This window comes from Puma concolor, chromosome C1, assembly GCF_028749965.1.
Source record: "Puma concolor isolate L17-30 chromosome C1, mPumCon1.1.hap2, whole genome shotgun sequence".
Classification (NCBI taxonomy): domain Eukaryota; kingdom Metazoa; phylum Chordata; class Mammalia; order Carnivora; family Felidae; genus Puma; species Puma concolor.
This window is the reverse complement of record NC_141674.1, coordinates 98,512,010-98,539,851: the sequence shown is the minus strand read 5'-3', so window position 1 is coordinate 98,539,851 and position 27,842 is coordinate 98,512,010. Positions and strand designations below refer to the sequence as shown.

General features: G+C 39.6%; 2 protein-coding genes across 5 annotated transcripts in view; both read left to right on the top strand.

The window, feature by feature from the left end:
• Positions 1-6,816, top strand: part of CSDE1 (cold shock domain containing E1) — a 38,702-nt gene extending 31,886 nt beyond the window's left edge. For all 4 annotated transcript variants that reach the window (XM_086717905.1, XM_025912330.2, XM_025912329.2 and 1 more), the window contains 5 exons: positions 15-134; positions 2,939-3,117; positions 3,831-3,994; positions 4,988-5,120; positions 5,489-6,816. In XM_086717905.1, the coding sequence (XP_086574031.1) occupies positions 15-134; positions 2,939-3,117; positions 3,831-3,994; positions 4,988-5,120; positions 5,489-5,536 (644 nt within the window). In that variant the 3' untranslated portion in view covers positions 5,537-6,816. The remainder of the gene's footprint in view (positions 1-14; positions 135-2,938; positions 3,118-3,830; positions 3,995-4,987; positions 5,121-5,488) is intronic.
• Positions 6,817-6,938: 122 nt separating this feature from the next.
• NRAS (NRAS proto-oncogene, GTPase) lies at positions 6,939-17,499 on the top strand. Its single transcript, XM_025912206.2, has 7 exons — positions 6,939-7,071; positions 7,576-7,703; positions 9,896-10,074; positions 12,749-12,908; positions 13,410-13,533; positions 13,872-13,913; positions 14,021-17,499. Exons 2-5 carry the CDS (start codon positions 7,593-7,595, stop codon positions 13,527-13,529), a joined length of 570 nt encoding a protein of 189 aa, XP_025767991.1. The 5' UTR covers positions 6,939-7,071; positions 7,576-7,592; the 3' UTR covers positions 13,530-13,533; positions 13,872-13,913; positions 14,021-17,499.
• Positions 17,500-27,842: the final 10,343 nt, after the last annotated feature.

Here is a 27,842-nt window from a genome sequence, read left to right as displayed (position 1 = left end):
CTTTTGCTTTGTAGTGAATGGCATTACTGAGGAAGCTGATCCCACCATCTACTCTGGTAAAGTCATTCGCCCCTTGAGGAGTGTTGATCCAACACAGACTGAGTACCAAGGAATGATTGAGATTGTGGAGGAAGGTAAGAGCAGCCCTATCAGATTGTTTAAAATTTGTTTTACCTTTACATGAGCACTTGGAACATTTTAAAATGTGGTGGTGTTGGTCGCAGTCGCTTTCAGACTCCTTAGAAACTGAAATTAAGGAAAAGTGCCTCTTCCTATCCTCCCCCCCCCAACCCTTGGTTTTTATGATCATCATCCTGGGTTTATGTTGTGAACAAATGACTGTTATGTGAGCAACTGAGTTATACTGAAATAGAACAAAATCTCACACTAAAAGTACTCATCTAATGTTGGATGATAATCAGATATTTACAGTTGGCTGCATTTAGTACAACTTTACAGTTTTCTTGTATTCTGTAATTATTTACATCAGTATTAACAAATTTTCCTAGTAGCCAATTCACTTCTATAAATATTTTGCTTTCTGTAAATGTCCTATATTTATTTCTTAATAGCTAGGGTTCCATGTGGATCCTAACAACTTGTTTCTGGGCCATGGCTCTCTATGTTTTTCATTTACTGCTTTTTTCTCCCCATCTTCAGTAACTCCCTGATTTCTGGTGTCATCCCAACAATTAGTACCAAAAGACAACTTTGTTCATAAAATAAGTTTGCAATAGGAATGATCGTAAGGACCACTGATGATTAGTAGAGCTAAATTACCATAATGATGGGGTTGATGAGAAGAGGGTTTGAATTTCCAACCAAAGATGATAGCTTGACTTAAGAGAATAAATTTTGTGTTATCTAGGAGTCAGAGGGCATAAAGTCATTTGAGAACAGGTTATTTGAGAGAAAGAAATGAACCTTGATAACATACATGCTCCTTGTATGAGGCCCTTAGGAGTTTCCGCTTTACATAGAATCGGAGTACATCCAGTTCTCCCCAACACACACACCTCCAGATAGGAATAGATTTTATAGCAAATCAGTCTTTCATTTCAATAAATCACTCCTTTAGTTGATTCAGATCTAATTCAAATTAATTTTACTTTTTTTTTTTAATTTTTTTTTTCAATGTTTTTATTTATTTTTGGGACAGAGAGAGACAGAGCATGAACAGGGGAGGGGCAGAGAGAGAGGGAGACACAGAATCGGAAACAGGCTCCAGGCTCTGAGCCATCAGCCCAGAGCCTGACGCGGGGCTCGAACTCACGGACCGCGAGATCGTGACCTGGCTGAAGTCGGATGCTTAACCGACTGCGCCACCCAGGCGCCCCTCAAATTAATTTTAAAATAAACTTCCTTTGTTCTGCTTTCTCATCTTATAGCTGACCCTGGTGGTTAAACACACTATTTTTTAAAAATCATTCGGTACAAATCTGGTCTTTTGCAAATCAGTATTTTAAATGAATGACATGATTACACCATACTCCTAAAAGGGCCGTGGGGACTGGGCAACTTACTCACCTTTGCAGTACTTCCTCTGTAACATTTCACTTTGACTTCTTTTTGTGTTCCCAACCCCCAATCCACTTACTCTTCAACTCTGGCTCTAGGATATAGTCAAGCAGTGATTTTGTGGGAAAGGAAACTTTTCTGAACTCTAATAGACCTTAGAGGGTTTTGAGACTAGACAGGTTACATTTTCCCACTTGATAGTGAGAACAGCTCTTTCATTCAGGAACACTTTGAAGTAGGGCAAGGCCTAGATCCGAACACCACCTCTTCCACTTCTACCTGTATAACTTTGGACAAATTACTTAAATCTCTCCTAGCTTAGTTTCTTCATCTTTAAAATGAGGGTAATTTCTTTGAGAAGATTCTAGAATGATTAAATATGAATCTGTAAATGTTTAATAAATGACTGCTTTAATAAAACTGAATCAGACCAGCTGTCTCTAGAGAATGCTTGTGTATGACTTTGTTGGAAGTGTATCCTCAAAAGTTTGTGGCTCCTGTATGTTTGAAAGGAAAACCTTCCCTTACACCTTATAATCTATAAAAGAATTGTTAAAAGCATTTCCAGTTCTGAAGCTTCCACTTCCACCTCATGTTTTTTTCTCCTCTTCACCTTTGTTGATTCAGTGGCTTCCCGTTCAGATGAACTGATATGATAAGCAACTGAACCTTCGGCACAGTTCTTATTCCTAGCCTGCATTCCTCTCCAGCCAATATTTTAGTCTAGGGCAGAGCTCAGCAAATAGGGTGGTTTGTTTCTGTAAGTAAAGTTTTCTTAAAACAGCTATGGCCGTAGTTTACATCTTGTGTTTGGTTGCTTTCCCACTACAACAGCAAAGTTGAGTAGATGTGACAGAAATAGGATGATTTATAAGTCTAAAATATTTACTGTCTTTTCAGAAAGTATGCTGAGCTCTGAACTAGGAGAAAGTGCCTGTTGGTTTGAGGGAGCCATAATCAGAACAAAGAAAAGAGATTAGAATGCCAAGGAAATTTATCCACATTGTTTTTGCCTGTGCCTGGCTTGTTTAATGCCCAGTTGAGTATGGGTCAGAAATATTTTTGACTGGTTGGCTCATACTGTGAACTGGGGAAGAAGATAATTCAGAGGATCATGCTAGCAACCCATTCTGCTTAAAATGCCCACATATTTAGGTAATGAGGTTGAGTGCCAGTGTTCCTTTTAATTTCGTAAGGATGGTTTAAAACTGTTCATTAGCTAGTAAAGTACTACTACAAGTTCTCATTTGTTTTCTTGGTAATATTTCATTGAAGCTTTAAGGTAGGAGTTCTCAGGTATTAAAACATTTTTCTTAGGTAAGAATACATTCTTAGCAACTTATCTGTAAACTTATGACCATCAGCATAGGATCATTCTAAACTATTAGTTTTCAGACTTTATACCTGTCTCTCATTACAGGGGATATGAAAGGTGAAGTCTATCCATTTGGCATAGTTGGGATGGCCAACAAAGGAGATTGCCTGCAGAAAGGGGAAAGTGTCAAGTTCCAGTTGTGTGTTCTGGGCCAAAATGCACAGACTATGGCCTATAACATCACACCCCTGCGTAGGGCCACAGTGGAGTGTGTGAAAGATCAGGTAAGTGGTAGTATCTCTGGATCTGAATTTGATCCTTTTATGAGTTGGTACACAAGTGGTAACCAAAACCTTGAAATTTTTTCAGCCAAGGGAGAACCATCAGTACTCATTTCTCCTTTTTTCATTGATTTGAGGTAGCTTGTAAAAATATGAAGAAAATGACATGATGAAAAGGAAAAAAATGGTGATATGAGCAAAAAGAAAGTTAAGAGTGCTATTGATAACATTACATGACAGGGGAAATAAGTTCGGAATGAGATTTTTCAGAATAGAAAGACTAGGATTTTGTATGCTTGAGCTCGGGACTTCTTTTGCAGACCACACAACGAAAGCATATGTAAAGGTGTTCATAAGATAAGTTTAGGGCAAACAAAACTATTCCTCATATTGAAATCTCAGTGTGATTTTGCTTAATTCAAAAACTTCATATACTATATGAAGACACAGGCAACCTTTGTTTCAGACAGGCTATGATAGATTGAATGGCAGTGATTTCAAAGATACATTTCCTGACAAGTTTTTCAGACCCATATGCTGTTACATTATAGCATGAGCAGTTAAACTGGAGTATCAGCATTAATACCATGTTTAATAAATCCCCTTCTAGTTAGGTATTGTGCTTCATTCACAGTGAGGTACTTTTCCCCTCTGTAGTATGTCCTGTTTTTAGTTACTGTCTTTTTTAATTTTTCCCTCCCCCCACCCCCCCTCAGTTTGGCTTCATTAACTATGAAGTAGGAGATAGCAAGAAGCTCTTCTTCCATGTGAAAGAAGTTCAAGATGGCATTGAGCTACAGGCTGGAGATGAGGTGGAATTCTCAGTGATTCTTAATCAGCGCACTGGCAAGTGCAGTGCTTGTAATGTTTGGCGAGTCTGGTGAGTTTGTTGTTGTTGGATTGGTAAATTCCCTGGACTGTCTTTAAACTTTCATAAACTCTGGTTTAATCACACTTGTTCACTTTTCATCGCTCCTCTTTTTATCCTGCTACTTTCTGGCTATTTCTTGATCTTTCCTCTGTGTGTGTGTGTGTGTGTGTGTGTGTGTGTGTGTGTGTGTGTGTGTAGTTTTTTTGTTTTTTTTTTTAATAGGTTTGATTTTTTTTTTTTTTGAAAGAGTACAAGTGGGGGAGGGGCATAGAGGGAGATTGAGGATCTCCATGCACTGACAGCAGAGAGCCCGATACAGAGCTCGAACTCCAACCATGAGATCATGACCTGACCTGAAGTCGGACACTTAACCAACTGAGACACCCCTACTGTGTCTTTTTTACCTCTGGCCTTCATTTTCTAAATTTTAGTCTTACAAATCTGGCCTAATGAAACATTAATTGGGTACATTCTATGTAATAGAACTTATAATAAGATTATGTAGTCCTTATTCTTCAAGGATTCTGCTTAGCTTTTTCTTCCATTAAGTTATTTATATGCTACTTAAAATTCTAATTTTATAGTTTAGCAGTGCTTTCTCTGTGCTTTAAAAAAATTTTTTTAATCTGTAATATTGTCATGAGAGGAGCTGGGAGTCTCTTGAAATACTTCATATTTAACTTGTCTAAGGTTTTTCACATCTTATTACCTCGTTTTGTGTGTCTGTGGAACAGGTTTTTCTAGGTGCAGACCAGTCCAGGGATGACCCTCACCCAAATGATTCTTCCGTTCCTCCACAGTGATAAACCTTGAGTTAGGAATAAAAACAAACAAACTTGTCTGTCCTGTCTTGCTAGCTATAGCTAGGTGGCTAGATGAGGCAAGAGTCTCCTCATTAAAACTGAGTCATTTGGGTAGTTAGATAGAAAACATACTCCTCTGCAAGTACTTGCTTTCTTCCCACCAAGAGTTGCTGCTTCTCACCTCTTAACTTCATTACAGCGAGGGCCCCAAGGCTGTTGCAGCTCCACGACCTGATAGGTTGGTCAATCGCTTGAAGAACATCACCCTGGATGATGCCAGTGCTCCTCGCCTAATGGTTCTTCGTCAGCCAAGGGGACCAGATAACTCAATGGTATGAGGGCATTACAAGGTTTGGGAGGTGGGAGTAGGGGCAGCTGACAAACAATATGCCTATCAAGTTCCTATTTCAGCATAGCTCGGAGCTTAATGGCACAGGGAACTTCAGTTTTCTTTTTCAGTGTTTCAATATGCTTATAACTAGTTAAAACTGCATATACATTGGTTCAGCCCCTAACAATAATGATTCCTCACAGTAAGCAGCACATTTTCTGGTCTTCCTGATCCTTTGAACATAATAGATAATAGATCAGGAGGGCTTATTAGGGATTTCCTCCTCTGGGAAAGAAGTGGTGGTGGTTACGATGATTAAAAAGAAGTACTGCTTTTGTAGTGATTAACTGTAATTTTACTTCTTCACAGGGATTTGGTGCAGAAAGAAAGATTCGTCAAGCTGGTGTCATTGACTAACCACATCCACAAAGCACATCATTAATCCACTATGATCAAGTTGGGGGGATTCTGGTGAAGGGTTCTGAATATCCTCCTCTTCATCCCTCCCAAAATCTGGAATACTTATTCTATTGAGCTATTACACCAGTTTTAACACCTTCCTCGTGTTATGTTTAAAAAAAAATAAATTAAGAAACCATTTTAAAATTATGCACAGTTGCAGCCTGGAAAACTTAAGGTGGCGCCTTATAGTATCAATCTTAGGAGCTTTATTTGGTGCATTTAACGCAACTGGTAATTGCAAAATCCACTTCGCCTGTGTAAGTGAAAAATATAGACTGTTATCTTGTTGGCCCTATGAAATTCTGCACTTGGTATTTAGCATATACTCTACCTTCATTACTATCTGGCAAGATGTTCTGCCTTAGCACTCAGCTGCATTCTTTTCCTTTTCTTTCCTGTTCATTATGCTTTAATTCTGAGGACCATATGAGGGTAGAATATATTAAAAATTACAAAAATTATAAAAATTTGTATAGGCAAACCATTTCCTTAAGTTGATGGCCAAATGTTAAAATGTTATTTTTCATATCATTTATAATCTTGTCACAGTCCACTTAACAAAGTTTGGTTAGATTTCAGTGAAAATTATCTTCCAGAGTAGTTTTTTTTTTTTTTTTTTTTCCTGGGATTAGGGAGGGGGGTAACTTTACTGCAATTAGTATGTATGGTGCAGAATTTCATGCAAATGAGGTGTGCCAGCAGTGTGGTAATTTAATCGTATTTAAACAAAAACAAACAAAAAAAAAACGAATGCACAAACTTGCTGCTGCTTAGATCACTGCAGCTTCTAGGACCCAGTTTCTTTTACTGATTTAAAAACAAAACAAAACAAAAAAATAAAAAAAGTTGTGCCTGAAATGAATCTTGTTTTTTTTATAAGTAGCCGCCTGGTTCCTGTGTCCTGTGAAATACAGGCACTTGACCCTTGGTGTAGCTTCTGTTCGACTTTATATCACGGGAATGGATTGGTCTGATTTCTTGGCCCTCATCTTGAATTGGCCACATCCAGGGTCCCTGGCCAGTGGACTGAAGGCTTTGTCTAAGAGGACAAGGGCAGCTCAGGGGATGTGGGGGAGGGCGCTTTTATCTTCCCCGTTGTCGTTTGAGGTTTTGATCTTCTCTGGGTAAAGAGGCCGTTTATCTTTGTAAACACAAAACATTTTTGCTTTCTCCAGTTTTCTGTTAATGGCGAAAGAATGGAAGCGAATAAAGTTTTACTGATTTTTGAGACTCTAGCACCTAGCGCTTTCATTTTTGAAACGTCCTGTGTGGGAGGGGCGGGTCTGGGTGCGGCCCGCCGCGTGACTCCTGGGTCGGGGGCCCACGTGGCTGGGGCGGGGACTCCGACGCCCCGGGCGCCGACTGATTACGTAGCGGGCGGGGCCGGAAGTGCCGCTCCCTAGTGGGGGCTGTTCATGGCGGTTCCGGGGTCTCCAGCCTTTTTCCCAGTTGTTCTAAATCAGTTGGAAGCGGAGGCAGCGAAGTTTGAGGTAAGGCTCTGTTGTGTTTAGCGTTCGTCTTTGGCGCAAAGAAGCAACTCGTTGTTGCCAGGAATCGAACGGAATCTGCAGGCTGGAGACAAAGGCCCTTGGGCGGGGGTCCTTCGTTTTGAGCGTTACGGGGGAGATCTTTGAAGACCGGCGGGGGAGTAAGACGAGGGGATGGCCAGGAGGCTGCCCCACCAGAGCGGAGAAGACTTGGGGGAGGAGTAGGAAGAGGGGTTTCCTTTACCTTAGGCTGAGGGCGGGGCCCAAGGGCTGTTGAAAAATACCGAAGGGTGGGGGTAGTAGCTAGGAGACTAGCCAGAATTCTGAGGCCCGCAGTAACCTGCCAGTGCTTTTGCACTCCTGAAATCACTGAGAACCAAGTGGAGGGTCACGTGTATGGAACCCACATATTTCAAACTCGGGCTTTAACTTACTATTGATTATAGAAAGCTTTGAAGTACTGTGGATGTGACTCGCCAGTTAACCCTGATTGCTGCTTTCCCACAGGTTCTCGCTGGTGTGAAATGACTGAGTACAAACTGGTGGTGGTTGGAGCAGGTGGTGTTGGGAAAAGCGCACTGACAATCCAGCTAATCCAGAACCACTTTGTAGATGAATATGATCCCACCATAGAGGTGAGGCCCAGTGGCAGTGTGCTGACCCTACCTCTGGCTTTTGGCTCACCCTTACCCATATCCTTTAGCTTGCTGTTTAGCTAAAGGAATAATCAGGAGACAGAAGTAAAAGTTATTTTGGGTACTGCGTTCAGCAATACAGTAAAGCTTTCCATGTTTGTGGAGAAGTGTTCATTTTTATTAGCTGTTAGACTTTTTCTAAAAACTTGACAATTTAGCAGTTTAATAAACTGTTGCATACTCGTTGAACTCCTATATGACAGCTCTATTAAAAAGAAACCAGCGGTGGGAAGAGTGACTGAGTAATAGGATGGAGATAAAGGATTCAGAGATCTAGATAGTCTGCAATTTTCATTAAAAGTTGAAGCAGCTGAGACTGGGCTGGAGTAAGAAAGAACATGAGATTTTGAGTCACTACCTAGATTTTTTTCAGTCCCTGTTGGCAGTTTATTTAGTTATGTTATATTGAACAAAACACTTAAACTCTCTGAGCCTCATTGTCTTCGTCTATTAAATTATTATAAACATGTCCTGCCTATCACACACAGGGATGTTGAGAAAAATCAGTATGTTTAAATTTTTTGTGAGTCCACGTTCTAGATTGGCTTGAATAAATGGCATCTAAGGTCCTTTAAAAAAGGTTGTGTAATTTTATTCAATTTAGAAATGTCTGACTAGAGATTTTTTATTTTAATCCACATCCTGGTCTTCCTACCCTCCCCCCACCAGTTGGTGAGTGTTTAATGGAAGCTAACATAGCCATTATTAAAAATTAGTAAGTCCTCGGCAAAATTTTATTTAAGCTAAACAGCTTTAGTGTTAATAGTTAGAACCTTTTAATATTTTGCTGAGTTTTAGTTATTGAAGGGTAACATACATACAGTAAAATTCACAAGTATATCTACAGCCTAGTGACTTAAAATTTCTATTTTAAGTACTTCCATAATCACCACTCAGAAATATAGACCGTTTCCAATACTCCAGAGAGTTCTCCCATGTCCCTTTCCAGTCAGTAAACCCCCACACTGCCAGGAAATAACCACTTCTCTCTGACTTCTATTAACCTAAGTTAGTTTGACTCAAACCTACCTTATAATTTTAATTTTGCTCATTTCCTCGAACACTCGTACACTTAACCATATTTCATACTTCAGGCAAGTTTTGGCAATGTGAAGTCTATGTTAATTTGAAAGTATATTATAGTCCCACAATGAAGTTGAGAGGCACTGATCAATGAACTGGGAAACCAGCTCGCATTTGTTTCTGGAGCTAGATCTTTACCAGGTGTGATGGGTTGTTTTCTTTGAACTGAATTCCCAAAATGTAAGTATCAAAATACAAGTAAAATTTTTGCCTTAGAGACAAATTGAAACCATGTATATATTCTATGCATGTCTGTCTTTCTAAGGAATTATAACTATATACAGTAAAACCTTGGTTTGCGAGGTTAATTCGTTCCAGAAACATGCTTGTGATCCAAAGCACTTGTGTATCAAAACGAATTTCAAGAACCATTAACCAAGTTGTGATCGTGTGACATTCGGCATCACATATTGCAAGATGTTGCTAGTTAATAAAGTTAAAATTTAGTATAAATGTTTGCTCGTCTTGCAGAACACTCACAGAACAAGTTACTTGCAATCCAGGGTTTTACTGCACCTTGTTTGGAACCTTTAGGAATTTGATTCCAGAATATTTTCCAAAGGTAAAAATCCACTATGATGAGAAAAATATTTTGGTGTTATAATTTTGTCTGAAATGAAAAGTATTTGTGTGTTTAGTTATAAACACAAATGATACTGTGTCCAAGGCCTGGTATAACTGGTGGAAGTATGTTTAGAATTTAAATGTACAATAAACAAGAAAATTCCAGTTTATACCTTGGTAAAATAACACCTTGAATGCTAATCTCTAGTCTAACTGCTGTATAGCTGTCTTTTGAATTACCAAACTTTTTTTATCTTTTCCAAGAACAGAGTGACCACATTTTCCTTTCTGTAGGCTTTTTTCTTAGGGTGACATTAAGTACGTTCTGTTTGTGATTATATATTAGGAGTTTGAGGGACAGAGAGATGGAAATAAACTTAGGAAGGAGCTTATCTAACTTTGGCAATAGCATCGCGTACCCTGTGGTTTCTAATAAAAATGAAATCTTCCTCTCTCCCTGCCGTCTCCCACCCTTCGCACCCCAGGATTCTTACCGAAAACAGGTGGTTATAGATGGTGAAACCTGTCTGTTGGACATACTGGATACAGCTGGTCAAGAAGAGTACAGTGCCATGAGAGACCAATACATGAGGACAGGCGAAGGCTTCCTCTGTGTATTTGCCATCAACAATAGCAAATCATTTGCAGATATTAACCTTTACAGGTACTAGGAGCATTATTTACTCTGAAAGGATGATTGATAAGTGTGTTCTGAAGCTTTGTGAGGGGATGAGGATACCACACTAGGAAAGATAGCATCTTTAATTATGAAGAGAGTTGGTTTTAGGTTGTTTAACATTGAGGATCTGGGGTTACAACTGGAAGTTAATATTGTGACATATTTTATATAATGCACTATGGCTGGAATGTGAAGCTTCCTAATGGGATGATTCAGGACCACAGGTGGTGTTAGAGATCCCACAGGAATTTCAGAGATGAAAACACCTCTGAGAAGCAGTCGTCAGTATGTGACAGAAGATAGAAAATGGTAGGAAGAAATGAACAGGCAGTAAAGAGAGATGAAAGGTGGTCTTTCTCAATAGAACCATAAAGTTTCAAAGCTCAGTCAGACCATAAAAAATTCTGGCACAACATTCTTGTTTTACAGAATCAGATATTGAGTTCAGAAGGTGTTTTGTTAGGTTTTTAGAGTCATGGTTGTTATTAGTAGCAGAGCGGGACCAAAAACCCAGGGCTCCTTTTTCTTAGCTCCATGTTCTTTGAGCAGAGTAATAGAACAGGTTGAAACTTGGCTCCATCATCCATTAGCCATGGGACTTCGGGGCAAACTACCAAATGGCTGTGATGCAGTTTCCTTATCTATAATATGGAGGTAATAGTACCTACCAAGAGTTGTTTGGAAAATTAAACAAGATAATATAACATGTTAATCGCCCAGAAAAGTGCCTAGCACATGGTCAATGTGAGTGTCCTTCCTACAGCCTACAGGCATATTATACTCCATCCATTGAAGATGTCTGCTCATGGAAACAAACTAGTCCAGAAAAGTCACTCAGCAGGGAGAGTGGTTCATTGGTTTCTTTCTTTCTTTTTCTTTCTTTCTTTCTTTCTTTCTTTCTTTCTTTCTTTCTTTCTTTCTTTCTTTCTCTTCTCTTCCTTCCTTCCTTCCTTCCTTCCTTCCTTCCTTCCTTCCTTCCTTCCTTCCTTCCTCTTCTTTCTTTTGTCTCTCCCTCTCTCTCTTTCTCTCTTCCTCCCTCCCTTTTTCTTTTTTTCTTTCTTTCTTTCTTTCTTTCTTTCCCTTCCTTCCTTCCTTCCTTCCTTCCTTCCTTCCTTCCTTCCTTCCTTCCTTCCTTCCTTCCTTTTCTTTCTTTTGTCTCTCCCTCTCTCTCTTCCTCCCTCCCTTTTACTTTTTTTCTTTCTTTCTTTCTTTCTTTCTTTCTTTCTTTCTTTCTTTCTCCCTCCCTCCCTCCCTCCCTCCCTCCCTCCCTCCCTCCCTCTCTCTCTCTCTCTCTTTCTTTCTTTCTTTCTTCATCTTCTAGAGAGTGGGAGGAGGGGAGGGGCAGAGGGACAGAAAGTGAATCTCAAGCAGGCTCCACCCCCAGCACAGAGCCCCAATGCAGGGCTTAGTCTCAGAAACGTGAGATCATGACCTGAGCAAAATCAGGAGTCAAGACACTTAACCAACTGAGCCACACAGACACCCCAGAAACAAACTAGTCCAAAACTGACTTTGGTGGGGTTTTTTCTGCTTAAACCTGCTCTGCTTTCCATTTGCTGTCTGGAAATAATAGCAATGCATAAGAAAATGTCCAGTACTTGGCAAGTACCTAATGTTGAATTTCTAGAAGTCATTTTTCCTCTTAGGCTGTGTTGTCTTACATTATCCTTTAAAATAGGCTACTGCCATTACTCCAAAGGTCGGTTCTGCAGATAGCCAGTGTAATGAATTTTAGGTGCATGATTGTGTGTGTACCCAAGGGTAGAGTCTGGAGTAGTGCTGTGCAGTATGGTAGCTACAACCTTACGTGATTATTTCAGTCAATTAAAGTTAAATATAATTGAAAGCTCAGTTCCTTGACCACATAACAACTGACTTCTTAAGTGTTCAACAGCTACATATGACTAGTGGATATAGTTGGACAGCACAGATAGAGAATATTTCCATCATCATGAAAAGTTCTGTTGGACAGTATTGGTCAAGAGAAGCTAGAGCAGTAGTTTCCAAACTGCTGTGTGGTGTGTCTTACATGTCACTGAAAGGAGTGCTGTAAGTTGGGAGTTCCCAGATCCTTTAGTCCCCCTTTAAGAAGAGCACTTCTGGTGTTTTCTATTTTATATCTCGGACTTCCAGCGATAGTATCGTTTGAAGAAAATGTTTGGACATCACCCATCTAGAGAAGTGGATAGACTGTCTTTCATTAAACACTGTCACTCAAGGAAACTTCAAAAAGTTATTTTGAGGCAGTAAGCTTTACTTTTCATACTTTAGATCTTAATCTAGAGTATGATTTCAGGTTGCCAATTAAATCCAGAGCCAAGCTCTTTGGAGAATCAGGGAGTGTAACAGGGGTATGCGTCAAGGTAGAATAGCCATCCATTTCCACTAGAAGGTGAACCAGTACTTGGCTGCCTTATGGCTGCTGCATCAAGTCTAAACCAGTCCACTGTTGTGCATGGTTTTTTATAATTAAACCAAAAGACCATTAGGCATCATCTTTTATAATCCGTGGTGGGGGGAAAGTGAAACTCCATACTAGATCAATACTAGAAGCTAACAGGCCTAGATAAAATTGGTTAGATTCTTTTTCCATCTGTTCATTTCTTCCTAAAAACTTACTCTTAGGTAATGATGATATGTTCCTTTTTTTTTTTTTTAGGGAACAGATTAAGCGAGTAAAAGACTCCGATGATGTACCTATGGTGCTAGTAGGAAACAAGTGTGATTTGCCAACAAGGACCGTCGACACAAAACAAGCCCACGAACTGGCCAAGAGTTATGGGATTCCATTCATTGAAACCTCAGCCAAGACCAGACAGGTACAGCAGAGCTTTGAACACCTGGCAAGCATTCATTTAAGGCAGAAGAATTTGATTACTAGAGATAATGATCTGCATTCTTTGTTGTTACGGAATTTTTTGTATTTTATTTTTTTTAATCCTTCGTCTAAACCCCAAATGAACCGATTAATATTTTGGTGTGGCATTTTAGCCTCACGTTAATATGCACAAATATTACTAAAATGAAGACCCTTGATTAAAATTAGTTACAAACATTAGACCTTCCGCCATCAACACCAGCTAGTATTTAGGGATTTTGCTCTCGTGAATGGAATCTTTAGATCTGGTCGTTCTCTATGTCCCACGTTACCCATTTTCCTGTGCTTGAGTATAATTTTTCAAAATTTGCCATTTGTATATATCAGTCTGTTGATGTAATTCAATAAAAATGCTAAATTTGGTGTCCCCAAGAAGTACAAGTGAGATAGTTCACATCTTGGATCGTGTCTATTAAGCCGTCTTTATCATTCTCTTTTACAGGGTGTTGAAGATGCCTTTTACACACTGGTAAGAGAAATACGTCAGTACCGAATGAAGAAACTCAACAGCAGTGATGATGGGACTCAAGGTTGTATGGGGTTACCGTGTGTGGTGATGTAACAAGGTGAGCATGCGGTCTCTTGGCGTCATAATCATAAATTTTATTATTTAGCATCAGGCAGTTTGGAGGAGATTGCTGTTATTTTTTCTGTGTTGCTATTTGAGAGTTTCTACTTGCTCACAGCTGTAAAATATTTTCCTTATGGCACCCTTTCTGAGAGTACTTTTAAAGCATTTAAGTATTTTATAGACATCATTACACTTTCAATAACAGTAGAAACCAGAAGACATTATTATGAAATGTATGCCTACCATACCATATTCTTGCACTGATTAGGAATTGGAAGAATCATTACATCAAAACTAGATTATAATGACATGGTGTGTGTTCTTTTCTTATAGATACTTTTAAAGTTCTAGCATCAGAAAAGAGCCACTGTCAAGGTATGACAAGCTTGGAAGCGAATGTGTTATCGTTCATGTTGATTTCTTAACCATGTTTTTCTCATAATCTCCATGTGCCATTTATACAGATTCTGTCTTTATTTTAGCTGCACTGACACCCTGGTCCTGACTTCCCTGGAGGAGAAGTGTTCCTGTTGCTATCTTCAGTTTCACAAAGAAGCTCCTGCTATTTCCCCAACTCTCTGTAGATCAGTACATTATTCTCTGTTTGAGAAGTTCTCCGAATAACTACCTCCTCACTTGGTTGTCTGACCAGAGAAATGAACCTCTTGTTACTCCCCACTGTTTTTCCACCCTGGTTCTCCCCCAGCACATATAAACAAACCTCCCAGGTTTTTCATCTGAAAAGTAATTCATGCTCTGAAACAGAGAACCAAACTGTAGACATGAAATTCTGTAGGAAACAATGTCTTGAGCTCTAAAGTAGCAACTGCTGGTGACTTTTTTTTTTTTTTCCTTTTTACTGTTGAACTTGGAACTATGTTGGTTTTTGGAGAAATGTCGTAAGTTACTGTTTTGCTGAGTATATAGTTAAGTTTACCATTCGGTTTGTTTGTAATGTTATTGGCTATACTCTATACCTGGCATCTGCTCTGCATTCATAAAAACAAAAGTGAATTCTGACTTTTGAGTCTATCCTAGTGTTCTCAACTTCCACATAATTAAATCTAACTTTTGCAGCAAAGTGCCTTTTTCCTAGAAGTGGTTTGTAGATTTGCTTTATAATACTTTGGTGGAATAGATGTCTCAAAAACCATTATACATGAAAATGAATGTCTGAGATACGTCTATGATCTGTCTCCCTTTGAGGGAAAGATATACCGACATAATAGCAGATGCCGTGTCTTACGTGTATGAAGTTGGATTTCCAGAGACCTGATTTGGGTCTCTTCCAAGAGAAAGATGAAACTGGAAACAATTATGAATAACTTCACTTAATTTTTACCTAATCTCTACTTCGGGGCGGGGGGGCAGGGAGTAGGTTACCACTTACAAAATATATGCAATTTGTTTCTTCTAGCTTACTGATAATGAACTTCCATTCATATTTAAATTTAGGTCATATCCTAAAGCTTTACATTTGCAGGTGTTCGAAATTGTAAGTTTAATGCAGTTTTATTTAATAGCTATGATCAATGATTTTCAAGCCTCAGAGGTATTAACGGACACATTTTCACTGCGTATTATGATATTTTAAGGATGTATATTATAACTGCCCTCATTCCCCTTCCCATCCCACCGCAATGGCGGCTTGGTTATTTCAGTTGAGTACAGCAAGGTGCTAATAGACCAGGGTCACAGTTTCAAAACTTGAGCAAGCCGGTTAGCATTGCAGAGAGAGAAATTCTTCCACATTTGCTCATTGCACCAGTAAACTCCAGCTAGTAGTTTGGCCAGATGCACACTGTTAGTCCTGCAAGGAAAGAAGAGGTCAGTTAGCACAGATCCTTTACCATGACTGGAAAAACCTGCTGTCTTGAGGAGGGTCAGCTTAGAAATTTTTATAAATAAAATCTGTAGACCATTTTTAGCCATGTGGAAACTCTGAATTAAACCAATATTTTTTCTCATTATTTTGAGAATGAGGATGCCTCAGATCAAAATTTTCAAAATTTTCTTTCTTCATGATGTCCTTTGAAGGGTTTAAAACCAGATGTTGATGAATTCGTCTGTGTATACCAGATAATAAGCTGATGGAGTTTGCTCAGAAGAGAAGTAGCCTTTCTATAGAAATTGCTGTTTGAGAAGGGACTGGGAAGTAGAACTAATTGTTAGTTATGAGGGTTTGGAGGTACGGCGTTTGCATTTGCAGATAATTTCCTGGTAATTCCAATGAAAAGGAGACTTGGATAACTTTTGATGAGAGATTAGTTCCCAGATGGCCGCTTCCTGTTCTGGTCTCCTCTGGTGTGTACTTACTGAGGTCCTCTATCTTCTCAAACGAGCTTTCATTTAAGGAGACTCCACACTGTCTCTAAATGGATTCAGAAGAGGGCAAGAACCTGCACTGTGCCCAGAGCGAACAAGCCCAGAGAGTTGTGTTCCTTAGTGTTAACTTTGAGAGCTTTCACATACTGTCAACAGCTGTAAATAGAAACTCCCGCTGCTGGGTTTCTGCTCCTTTTGGAACATTGCTGTGTGACTTTCTTGAGGCTAGATGGAGTCTTGTCACCTCAGCTGTCATTGTCTTCCACCTCTTCCTCCTCTTCTCATCTGTGTGACTGACAGTATGACCCTTTTTGTAATATCAAATTTAGGGAAAAAGATACTCATTTTTGCCCTTATATGTATGTACCTTACAGTTTTTTCAAGTGTGTCCTAAGCACAGAATTATCTAAATGGGGCCAAAATTCAGACTTGAAAATGTTCTTTTAATAGCTTGTTAAGAAGTTACACATAGGTGTGAATTTTGGCACGATAGAGTGACAGACTTACAGTTAAATGCTGAGTAACTTCAGTTGGTGTGAAGTAAAGTGTGGTTGTTTAGAATTTGTTTGTAATTGCTGAAAACAGTTCTAGTTTACCTCAGAATCTGAAAAGTCTCTTCCCCCAAGTTAAGTGCCTGGCCAGCTGTCATGAATTACATACTACTTTATGTGTGTTTGTGTTTTAAGGGTTGCACACCCAAGAGTGTGAAAATAAGATGTTCTGTGTAAAGGCCACCATGCCTAGTCTGTAAATGAAACTGTTAAGTGCTGTATTTGCTCCAGCAGCTTACTCTAGAATGTTACTTGGTAATACAATATCATGCTTCTTACAGTTTTCACTTTAGTGTAATAGGTAAAGTTATTCTCAGTATGTCTTTTAGCAGGCCCATGTTTAGTCTTTCATCATCCCTTAAACTGCTGTGAATTTTTTGTCTGACTTGAAAGCAAGGATGGAGAAACACTTTGAAGAGACATTTTCGTTTTTTCCCATTCCAGAATTTGTGAGCATGGTCATATTTTGCTTTTACATTTACAGTCATGAACTCTCAAGCTGGCAGCTACAACCAAGAACCAAAAAATGGTGCATTCTGCTTCTTGTAATTCATCTCTGCTAATAAATTATAAGAAGCAAGGATAATTAATTAGGGAAAATATTTTATTTAGGTGGTTTCTGTAAGCAAGAGACTATAATTCTTGTACATTATTTTTCATCTTCGCTGTTTCTTTAAGCAGTGTAATGTGCCACAAAATTATTTTTAAGGTGTTTCCTGTTAGGAATTGTTTTAAACGTGTTCTCATTATCAGAATAGTTGTAGATATGTTTCAGAATACAACTGGTGATTTTTAAAGGCCTGAGTACTGACCTAAGAAGCAACTGGATGAATTCTACTCTGGAGGGAAGGGAGGATCTCAGTGAAAGTTGTATGACTTTTATATTTCTGTGCCATCAGATATAGGTAAAAATACCAATTGTGCAATTCTGTTGTTTAAACAGAACTATTGGCCTCTTTGGCCCTAAATTAAGGGGCTGATATTTTAAGTTGACTATTTTATTGTAAATTAATCCATCCTAATTTTTAAAAATTTGGTTGAATGTTTTTCTTGTTAAATGTTTAAAAAATAAAAACTGGAAGTTCTTTGCTTAGTCATAATTCTTTTTTCTACTGAAGTGCCTTTCTTGAAAGTTAATATTAATTTTAGATTTGGTTTTTTTGTTTTTTTAAATAAGTTTTATTTTTATTTATTTTGAGAGAGAGAGAGAGAGAGCACGGGAGGGGCAGAGAGAGAGGGAGACAGAATACCAAGCAGTCTGCCCTGTCCTCCCAAACCCCTAAGGTTCGAACTCATGAACTGGTGAGACCATGACCTCAACCAAAATTGAGAGTCAGATGCTTAATTGAGCCACCCAGGCGCCCCTAATTTTAGATTTTTGGATGTGACATTTGGACAGTGTTCGAAGATCTGAGTTCCTCATTTTATCTCCGTGTAAAATATGTCAAAGCCTGCTTTTAAACTCTTACCTTGGGGGTGATTCATAGCCATGATCCATAGCTATATGTCAGATTCTAACATAATAATATAAAGTGCTTGAAACTATCTTTGGAAATATTTTTTCCTGTTTTCACATTTACTGCACAGTCTATCTACCAACCTTGGTATCATTAGAACATAGTTCTAGGAGCCAAAGAACATGGGTTCCAACTATAATTTTGCTACTCTGGCCCATACATAGTTTGTTCATTTGCAAAATAGGAAAGTTGAATTAGCATGTTTCAGGTTTCCCAACCCTAATTAAGGAGATATAGTTCTAAAAAAACCCAAACAAAAACTTCACACCTAGAATTTTTCACCTAACACTGAAATACTGTGATTATGAGGATCTTGGCTTGTTCTACCAAAGACATCATTTTTACTTTCACCTTTTCTTCAAAAGGGGGCAAAGAGGGATATTGATACTTGGCTGAATTAAACTTGAGAAAAGCAAATTTAAATGACAAAATATGTTTCTAGATAGGACTACTAGGACATATAAACATTTTAGAATATAAAATATAAGTGAAAAAAATTATGGGCTTTGTGTATCTAAAGCATTTGCACCTAAAATTGATCCCCTATGCCTACCATCATTTGTTGTTTGCTAATTTTGGACCCGGTGGTAACTGAGAAAAGAATGTAGAAGAGGATGTTTTCTGGATTCTGCTGATGGCTGCTAATTCTGTTTGGTAATATGAAGCTACAAAGAGACAAATGGTGAAAAAGTAGCGTAAGAAGCTTGTTTCTTTGAAATATGTGGAGACTTCCCACGCATCTCCGTGCTGTTAAGATTTCTGCCTTAGAGCAAGCAATACTGAAGGTTATTAAAAGGACAACATAGTTACATGAGTTATTTATATCCATAGATACATGTAAAGGGGCCAAGAGGCCATGCTAGTGATCACTTTGCAAAACTAAGACATTTCAGAGAGTATCCAACTCCTGTCATGACCCGAGGCCTAGGATCGATGTCCAGTATCCAAGTGGGAAGAATATGCTTTGTATTGCTTTAAAGTTGACTCTGGGCAATGAAATGGGGTCTGGAAAAGAAAACTAGACCTCTAGGAACATACGAAATACAGGAAACAAATACCCTTTTCAGTGCCAAAATGAGCATTAAAAGTTTCAGATTCATGAACTAGAAGGAAACCTGGTGAATTGATCAGTCTTATCTGGAGAATTTGTATCCATGATTTACTTCACACTTGCACCGAAATAGTTTATTAACCTGCATGTTATTTTTCAATTTAAAAGGATGCACTTAGTCTCTTCTTAAAATAATAGTATAAATAGGGGCACCTGGGTGGCTCAGTCGTTAAGCATCTGACTTTGGCTGGGTTCATGATCTCACAGTCCATGGGTTCGAGCCCTGCATCAGGCTCTGCGCTGACAGCTCAGAGCCTGGAGCCCTGCTCCACATTCTGTGTCTCCCTCTGTGCCCCTCCCCCACTAGTGCTCTGTCTCGCTCTGTCTCCCAAAAATAAATGTTAAAAAAATTTAATAATAATAGTATAAATACAGTGTACCCTCAGTTTACAGGCATGTGGAAAGAGAACGAGACCTAACACCCAATGTTGGGAGTTAAAATGATATTAAATGTTTCTAAAATGTTTCTAAAGATAGAGGTGGCTTCCAGCACAACTGTCTAATGGGGGAGGATGTGGTTGGAACTGAGCAGGTGCCTCCTAGAACCTTTAGGCACTGGAGCCTGAAATGTTATCCAAGTTAGGAAAAGAAATCTAGGATGGCTTCTGTGAACGTGATAAAACTGGCACGATGACCCTTTCTGTTAGAACTACAGATGTGCAAGTTACACTGAATATTTAAGTCTGAAAAAGGAAATTTGTGCATTATTTTAAAACATCTTAGTACAAATTGATTCTCCACGTTTACAGCTGAGACCCAATATCCCTGATGTTTTGTTTTTTTTTTAATCACTGGAATGAAGTCTAAAGACCTCTTCAAAATTAGATCGAGAACTCTCATAAATTTATGCTTGTTTTGCCTGTGAATTTGAGGAGTCTGACATTTAACAATTAAAGTCCAAAATGAAACTCTAGAATAGCATATGAACTAAAATTACCAAGGTCTGTGCCCGTGGCATCCCATCATTCTGTATCTGGTGTGACATTTCCTCTCAGAGAACCACATTTGGATCCCACCGTGACACAGAGCCACATGCTCTAACAAAATATATTTGGTTTGTTGGCTCACTCAATTTTCCTTATGACTTTCCTTCCTAATTCATTTCGCAAGTTTTTACTGAATACCTGCTATTGTGCCTGGGCACACCACTGCTCCGGACGTTTAGTAGCGAACCAGATAGGCATTGTTTTCCTATTCATCTTTTCTATTCTATTGAGGAGACATCACTAAAACAAAATTTCTTCGTTAGAATTTGGTGATCGTTTCAAAGACTCTACCCAGCTTTTCTGACTTCTCTGACTCCTTCCTGGTCTGAGAATGCTCAGGGATACCCAAGATGCACTAGAAACTATCTCATGCCTCATTGCCACTTGGGGTTCTCCTTTTTAAGTCAGGTCTTGGTAGAAATGGAAACTATACATTGCTTTGCGAGTTCAAAGTGGTGCTCTTACGGACTTCATCTCATTCAATCCTCAAGAACAAGGTAGCATAGGAATGGTCTCCCATTTTACAGGTGAGAAAACTGAATCCCCTAAAAATGGATGGATTTATCTTCATTTGAGCCCAGGTCTCCTGATTTTAGATCCCTTGCTCTTTGATTCACTTAGAAGTTTTCTTTTTTCTTTCTTTCTTTTTTTTTTTTTTAATGTTTATTTACTTTTGAGAGAGAGCACTAGCATGTAAGTGCGGGAGGGGCAGAGAGAGAGGGGGGACAGAGGATCCAAAGAGTGCTCTGGGCTGACAGCAGAGAGCCGAATGTGGGGCTCGAACTCACAAACCGTGAGATCATGACCTGAGCTGAAGTCAGACGCTTAACCGACTGAGCCACCCAGGTGCCCCTGATCCACTTAGAGTTTTCTTTTTCTTTCTTTCTTTTTTTTTTTTTTTTAATGTTTATTTTTTGAGAGAGAGCAAGCAGGGGGGAGGAGTAGAGAGAGGGAGACAGAGAATCTGAAGCAGACTCGGTGCATGGCAGCACAGAGCCCGACTTGGGGATCGAACCTACAAACAGTAACCGTGAGATCATGACCAGAGCCGAAATCAAGAGCCTGGGCGTTCAACCGCCTGAGCCACCCGGGCGCACCCACTTTGTAGTTTTCAAACCATGTTTCTCCAAGCCCTTCCAGTCCCATAAAGACTTCCGGGAAAGCCTGAGTGGGTGGAGCCCAGGCCTTCCTCCTTTGTCCCCCTACTTTAACTGAAGCAGTCCACTTCTGTCTGTTTTTCCATTTTAGGCTTTCATTCAAGATTTAATTTGAAGATTTCATAAGAAAAAGTTTAAATACCACTTGATGTCACCAATCTGCTTCTACAACCATCTATCACCAAGTGGGGAATCACTAGGTCATACCCTCACGTCTAGTCCAGAACCCAGTACCCTCTAGGTACAGTCATGGTCATTGTACAACTAAATGGTGAGGCAGGATATAACACAGTGGTTCACAGGCCCCACGCTGCAGCCGGAATACCTGGGCTACCACTGACCACTAGCTGTGAGCCTTTGGGCAAGTCAACTTCTTGTAAAACGGAGGTAACAATAGTTCCTTAAAACACTATAGTGAAAATTAAAGGAATTGATATATGCTTAAGGGGGGGGGGAAGATACTTGAAACAGTACTCAGCACAATCACCATGGCATGGATCCTATGAGCATGCCTCCCTCTTCCAACAGAACCGCTGTGTGCTGTGAAGTTTAGATGGTTTTGTTGAAAGCAAATTGCTGAATTTCAGTTCCATTCAGGAGGCAGGAAATAGTCAGTTTGTCTCATGGAAAAGGATGAGTCTTATAAATTTGACTTCTTTATTTTTAGGCACGTATGGGAAATTATTACTGACAGGAAAATGAGGCTGAAAAAAATACCATAAAATTCCATAGGCTTGGTTTTACGCCAAACTAAAACTGACTACTTAGGTAAAAACTAACTTACATACCTGTAACAGGGTAACAAAAACAGCCCATGGTTGCTGCTGGCAAAAGAGGTATACTCCCAAACCAGAAGCTGTAATGAGCTCAGAACTGCTCCCACTGAGGAAATGTAGCAAAAGATTAAGCTGATCCTGAAAGTTCACTCATGGCAACCCTGAGCCCCATAGGCAGCTTTGGTAACTCTGAGCCATGAGTGACCGAGGGCATCGAGCAGGGTGGGATGGAAGGCAGGTTGGAAAAGGGTGGGGATGCCGGCAGGTTTCACAGCAGGGAGGGAGGTCTGCTATAGCAGAACAGAGGGGCTTGCTGGACAAAAGAAGGCAGGCGGCAGTGATCTGTTTAGAGCCGATTCCCGTAATGTGTCTGTCATCTCCTTCCTGTACAGACTCAGGTTACCGATCTCTCTAACTCAATGAAATTCAAGAGATCTCCCCCTTTTAAAAATGTTTGTAAATTTCTTATTTGGAACTCTGGATGTTTTCCATTGGAATAATATTCTAAGTGATGGTTAGGTTCCCAGGTTGGCTCCAGCTAATGTAGTCCATAAGGTAGCTGAAATATTCACATTAACAATTTACAAGCATGTTTTTAAATATTTATTTATCTTGACAGCGAGGCAGAGAGAGAGCATGCAAGCAGGGGAGGGGCAGAGAGAGGGAGAGAGAGAATCCCAAGCAGGCTCCATGCTGCCAGCACAGAGCCTAATGTGGGGCTCAATCTCACAAACCCATGAGATCATGACCAAAATCAGGTCGAAATCAAGAGCCAAATGCTTAACCAACCGAGCCACGCAGGCACCTCTCATATTAACAATTTTTAAAAGAAAACAAAATAATATATTTTTTTTGCTAAAAACTAAAGCAAAAAATAGAATTAAATAAGACTAGTTTATCTTATATATTGAGGCTTGAAAAAAAAGCAAGCTTAATTACAGAAAAAGTATGGGTAAATAGAGACTTGTCCCATTGAAGGAAGCTTCTGAGGGTTTTCCCTTAAAGGCTGTAGGTGAGGACAGGATCAAGATTTGTTTTATTTCATTTTCCTTTAAATTCAGGTTTTATTTTTCTTATGGTATAAATAACACTTGTTCATGGTAGAAAATGGAAACAAGCCAAAAGAAAAAAGTAAAAAATCACCATCATCCCACTACCCAGACAGAACACAAATGTAAGTCGCCCAGGCAGTTTATCAATGTCTGTAGTGATATTTAAATTAAATACCTTTCGTTTGTTTACACAAACAAGCTTATACTAGGTATACATCTCTGTACTATGTTTTCTCACTTAATAAAATCTTTTATTTAATGTTTCCTATGTTACTATGTATTCATTCACATCACTAAGTTAATTACTGTTATTTTGTGATGATTGCACCATCCTGTAATCAGTCTTCTAGTTCAGACCTCTCAGTTGTTCCTACTTTTTGACTCTAGTAACGATTTGGCTACAGTTAACATTTTGAAGGACATTTTTGAGTACTTGTATAATAATTTCCTTAAAATAAAGTCATAAAAATGAAATCGTATCAATGGAGGAAGCACACTGTTTAAGGTTTTTTTGGTAAATATGCTGCCAAATTCCCTTCCATAAAAGCTAAAATCTTATACTTTCACACCATTATTGTGACTGTTTCCCTATATATTAAGCATTATTATCAAGAAACTGGTTCCCTTTTTATATCAAATTCATTTCAAAACTGTATGGGAAACAGAAACAAATTGCAAATGATTTAAAACACACACACACACACACACACACACACACACACACACACACACACACACTAAATGTTAGAAGATAGGCCATTTTAGAAATTCCTCAGAGTATAATGAATCTTATTTTTCAAAGCTGTATCAGGTGGAATTCACCAAAAGACAAGTCTCTTCAGATCTTTTCATTTTTAACGTGATAGTAAACACTAAAGATAGTAAATCTGTTCTTCTCTTTTCCTAATTACTTACATCTACCACCTTGTGTCTGGACATCTCTATGTGCTAACAACTTTATATTCATTAACTCATTTACTCAGTGAATCGGGAATATTAAAAATAACACAGGGCTTTAATACCCCAAATACTATCCCCATGTCGCAAAATTCTCTCTCTCTCTCTCTCTGTCTCTCTGCATCCTTCTCCCTTCCTCCACTCCAGACTCAGAGGAAAAATCCCTCTCTTTTCTTCGAGTCTCACTTCCCCCTCCTCCCATGTCCTTCAAGACTGGAACCTTGTTCTGTCCTTGACGTTCCATTCTCCGGTGATGTTTATATTCCTCCATCTATAAATATATTCCCTTGACCCTAGATCCCTCTACCTGTCTTTCTATTTTTTCTCCGTCCACTCTCTGACATTGTTAGGAAAGAAGGGTCTCCACTTCATCATCTCCCATCCATTCGTCAACCCACAACCACCAAACCTCCTCCACTCCTATGACTCCTCTAAAACCTCCCTAACAGTTTGGCAGCCACAGAGCCGGGACAAGAGGTTCTTGAACTTGACCTGAGGAGCAGGCTGACAGCTTCCAGCTGCCATAACGTTTCATTTGCAACCCTGAAGCCATGCTCAGTACCCACACTCCCTACCTCACAGTCAGTGACTGAACATGGTGAGGGTACTAGAGTGGGGCCAGTTTTCTCCCTACAGGACTCCTTGAACGGGCAATCCTTGTGGGGAACGCCCCGCTGGCCTGGCCAAGACTTTCCCAGACTAAAATCTGAGGCTCTTTCAAGTCATCCTCCTTCCTTCCTTCTCTCTTCTTATACCTGTCAGATCATCATCGCACCATTGTCTGAAGACTTTCCCTGCCTACCCCGGCTCCCTCCTCTTTTATCCTTCACAGGCATTACCTTAAATGCAATAAATCTCTTGTATGTCTCATTCTCTCTGGGCATCTTCTTAAAAGGAGCTGAACTGACCCATGGTGATCACCCACTTTCCTAATCGCCGAACCTATGAACTATTTTCTGTCCTTTCATGAAGTCTCACAACATTAAGCCCCGTGACTTGGTTTCAGATTGCTTTTCTCCCAAAGCTTCCACGATACAGTATCTTCTTCTTCTCCTCCTTCGTCCCCCATCATTTCAACTTTTTCTGTGGTCTTTTCTTTCTACAACCAATCCTTAAATATTGGTTTTCCTTAAGAATCTTTCCATGGCCCTCTGCTCTTTGCACACGTTCTGTCTCAGTGCTGTAACTGATTATCAGAGTTTTAACCAAGATCGTTGCTGATGACTCACAAGTATATCTCCAGTTCAGGATTCTCTCCTGAGTTCCAAAGCCAAATATCCAACTGCCAACTGGACATTTCCATTTTGAGGAATTAAGCCAAATACATTGGTTTGGGCTTTAATCCTATCTATCCTCTTGTATTATCTTCTTACCAATCAGTCACAAGGAAACTTAAGACTTATTCTCAACAATTCCTCTTCCATCACCCCTATATCCATTTTGTGGTTTGATAGTCTTGTCTTCAAAATAGGTCATATCTGTCACTTCTGCTGCAGTTCTACAGTGATTGTTTCCATTTAAGCCTTCATCATTTTTTTAAAAACTTTGTAAAATGCTCATTTTTGAGAGAGAGAGACAGAGACAGAGACAGAGCACGAGTGGGGGAGGGGCAGAGAGAGAAGGAGACACAGAATCCGAAACAGCCTCCAGGCTCTGAACGGTCAGCACAGAGCCCGATGTGGGGCTCGAACTCACAAGCCATGAGATCAGGACCTGAGCCAAAGTTGGATGCGAGGTATCTAACTGTGAGGTATCTAAAAATCTACACTAGTAGTCTAAATAGTTCTGAGAAGAGACCTACTCCTGTCTTCAGTTATAGAATTCTCATCAATAGAAATCACCTTGTTTTGTTTTCTTCCTAGCATCCATTACTACCTGAAATTACCTTATTGTATGTTGCCCATTAGAATATAAACAGAGGCTGTGTGTTTCTTGTTCACCACCATACATATGCCACTGCCCAGGACAGTGCCTGGTTAGGTTTGCAAAAGTTGAGGCCACACAACTAGTAAAAACAGGAGATAAGACTGGAGCCGAAGTCTGTCTGAAATTACCCACAAACTCGGTGTCCTTGAGTACCCAATAAATATTTGTTGAAACAACAAATGAAGTCAGTGAACTTTTGTAAGTTTATTTATTTATTTTGAGGGGGGGGGGAGAAGAGAGAGGAGAGAGAGAGAACCCCAAGCAGGCTCTGCACGGCCAGCTTGGAGCCTGAAGCAGGACTTGAACCCAGGAACCGTGACATCATGACCTGACACAAAACCAAGAGTCAGATGCTTAACCAACTGAGCCACCCAGGTGCCCCTCGGTGAATGTTTTTAAATGGAGAGTGTAGGGGTGCCTGGGTGGCTCAGTTGGTTAAGCGTCCAACTTCTGCTCAGCTCATGATCTCACAGCTCATGGGTTGGAGCCCTGCATTGGGCTCTGTGCTGTCAGTGCAGAGCTGGCTTTGGATCCTATCTCCTTCTCTCTGCCCCTCCCCAACTAGAGCGCACGTGCACACATGTTCTCTCTCTCAAAAATAAACATTAAAAAAATGGAGAATATAGTGGTGTTTTATTTGTTTATGTTTATTTATTTTTGAGAGGGAGCAAGAGAGAGTGCATGGATGCATGTGAGCGGAGGAGGGGCAAAAAGGGAGAATCCCAAGTAGGACCCTCGCTGTCAGCATAGACCCTGACTTGGGGCTCTATCTCACGAACCATGAGATCATGACCTGAGTCAAAGTCAAGAGTCAGACAACTAACCAACTGAGCCACCCAGGAGCCCCTCAAAGTGATGTTTTAAAAAGATTTCATCGGGAAGTATTTTGCAATGTGATTTGGAGGCAGCAAAAATAATTAAGAATCTATTGCAATCATCTGAATTTGAGGTGACTAATGATTTATGAAAATTACATTAGCTGCTAATAACCAAAAAACCTGAGTAATCAATTTCTAAAACAAATTTATTTTTCTTATATACAGGTAAGCCTTGAACAACATGGATTAAAACTGCCACTTATACACAGATTTTTTTTTTATAAATACTGTAGTATAAATGTATTTTCCTTATGGTTTTCTCTTCTTTAGCTTACTCTATTATAAAAATACAGTATACAATATATAACATGCAAAATATGTGTTAATCAACTGTTTATGTCATCAGTAAGGCTTCTGGTCTGTAGTAGGCTATTAGTAGTTAAGTTTGGGGGGAGTCAAAAGTTACATGCGGATTTTCGACCATACGAGGGGGCAGCGAGAAGGATGTCAGTAACCCTAACTCCAGCGCTGTTTGGGAGTCATCTGTTTTAGAAAGCCTGCAGGGGGGCAGTCCAGGGCTAATATGGCGACTTGAGGATATCTTCAGGGACCCTGGCTCTTTTCTTCTGCTCAGGTATTTCTTCACATGTGGCTTTTGTCCTGCTCATCACTTGTGTTACAACAATGGTTGATTTGCACTCACCCAGATATATATATATTTTATTCCAGAGAGGAAGAAGAAGACTGGCAAAAAAGCAGAACGTATGCCATGGCACCCAGCAATTCTGTTTATATCCCATTGGTCAGACTGTACTTCATGGCCACGTCTAGCTGCTTGGAGGTTTAGCAAACACAGTTGATTTCGGCTGAGTACGTTAGTGCCCAAACTAAAAAGGGCTTTATTAATAAGAAAAAAAAAGGGAAAATGACTTTTGAGTAGATAGCTAGGGTATCTGTCACAAATGGAAGGGGAAAATTGAAGGATAACATATAAAGATAAGGATCGCTAAAGAGGAAGGAAGATTGGGGAAGGAAATGTTTAGTTTGGATATATCAATTTGTAGATACCCCTGGGAAGCCCAGGTGGAAATTATCACCAAAAAAGTTGGAAAGGAATGAACAAATGTT

Coding starts and splice junctions, on each gene's coding strand:
- NRAS (XM_025912206.2), top strand. CDS start 7,593: ATGACTGAGTACAAACTGGTGGTGGTTGGAGCAGGTGGTGTTGGGAAA. Junction 7,704..9,895: donor AATATGATCCCACCATAGAG/GTGAGGCCCAGT, acceptor TTCGCACCCCAG/GATTCTTACCGAAAACAGGT. Junction 10,075..12,748: donor GCAGATATTAACCTTTACAG/GTACTAGGAGCA, acceptor TTTTTTTTTTAG/GGAACAGATTAAGCGAGTAA.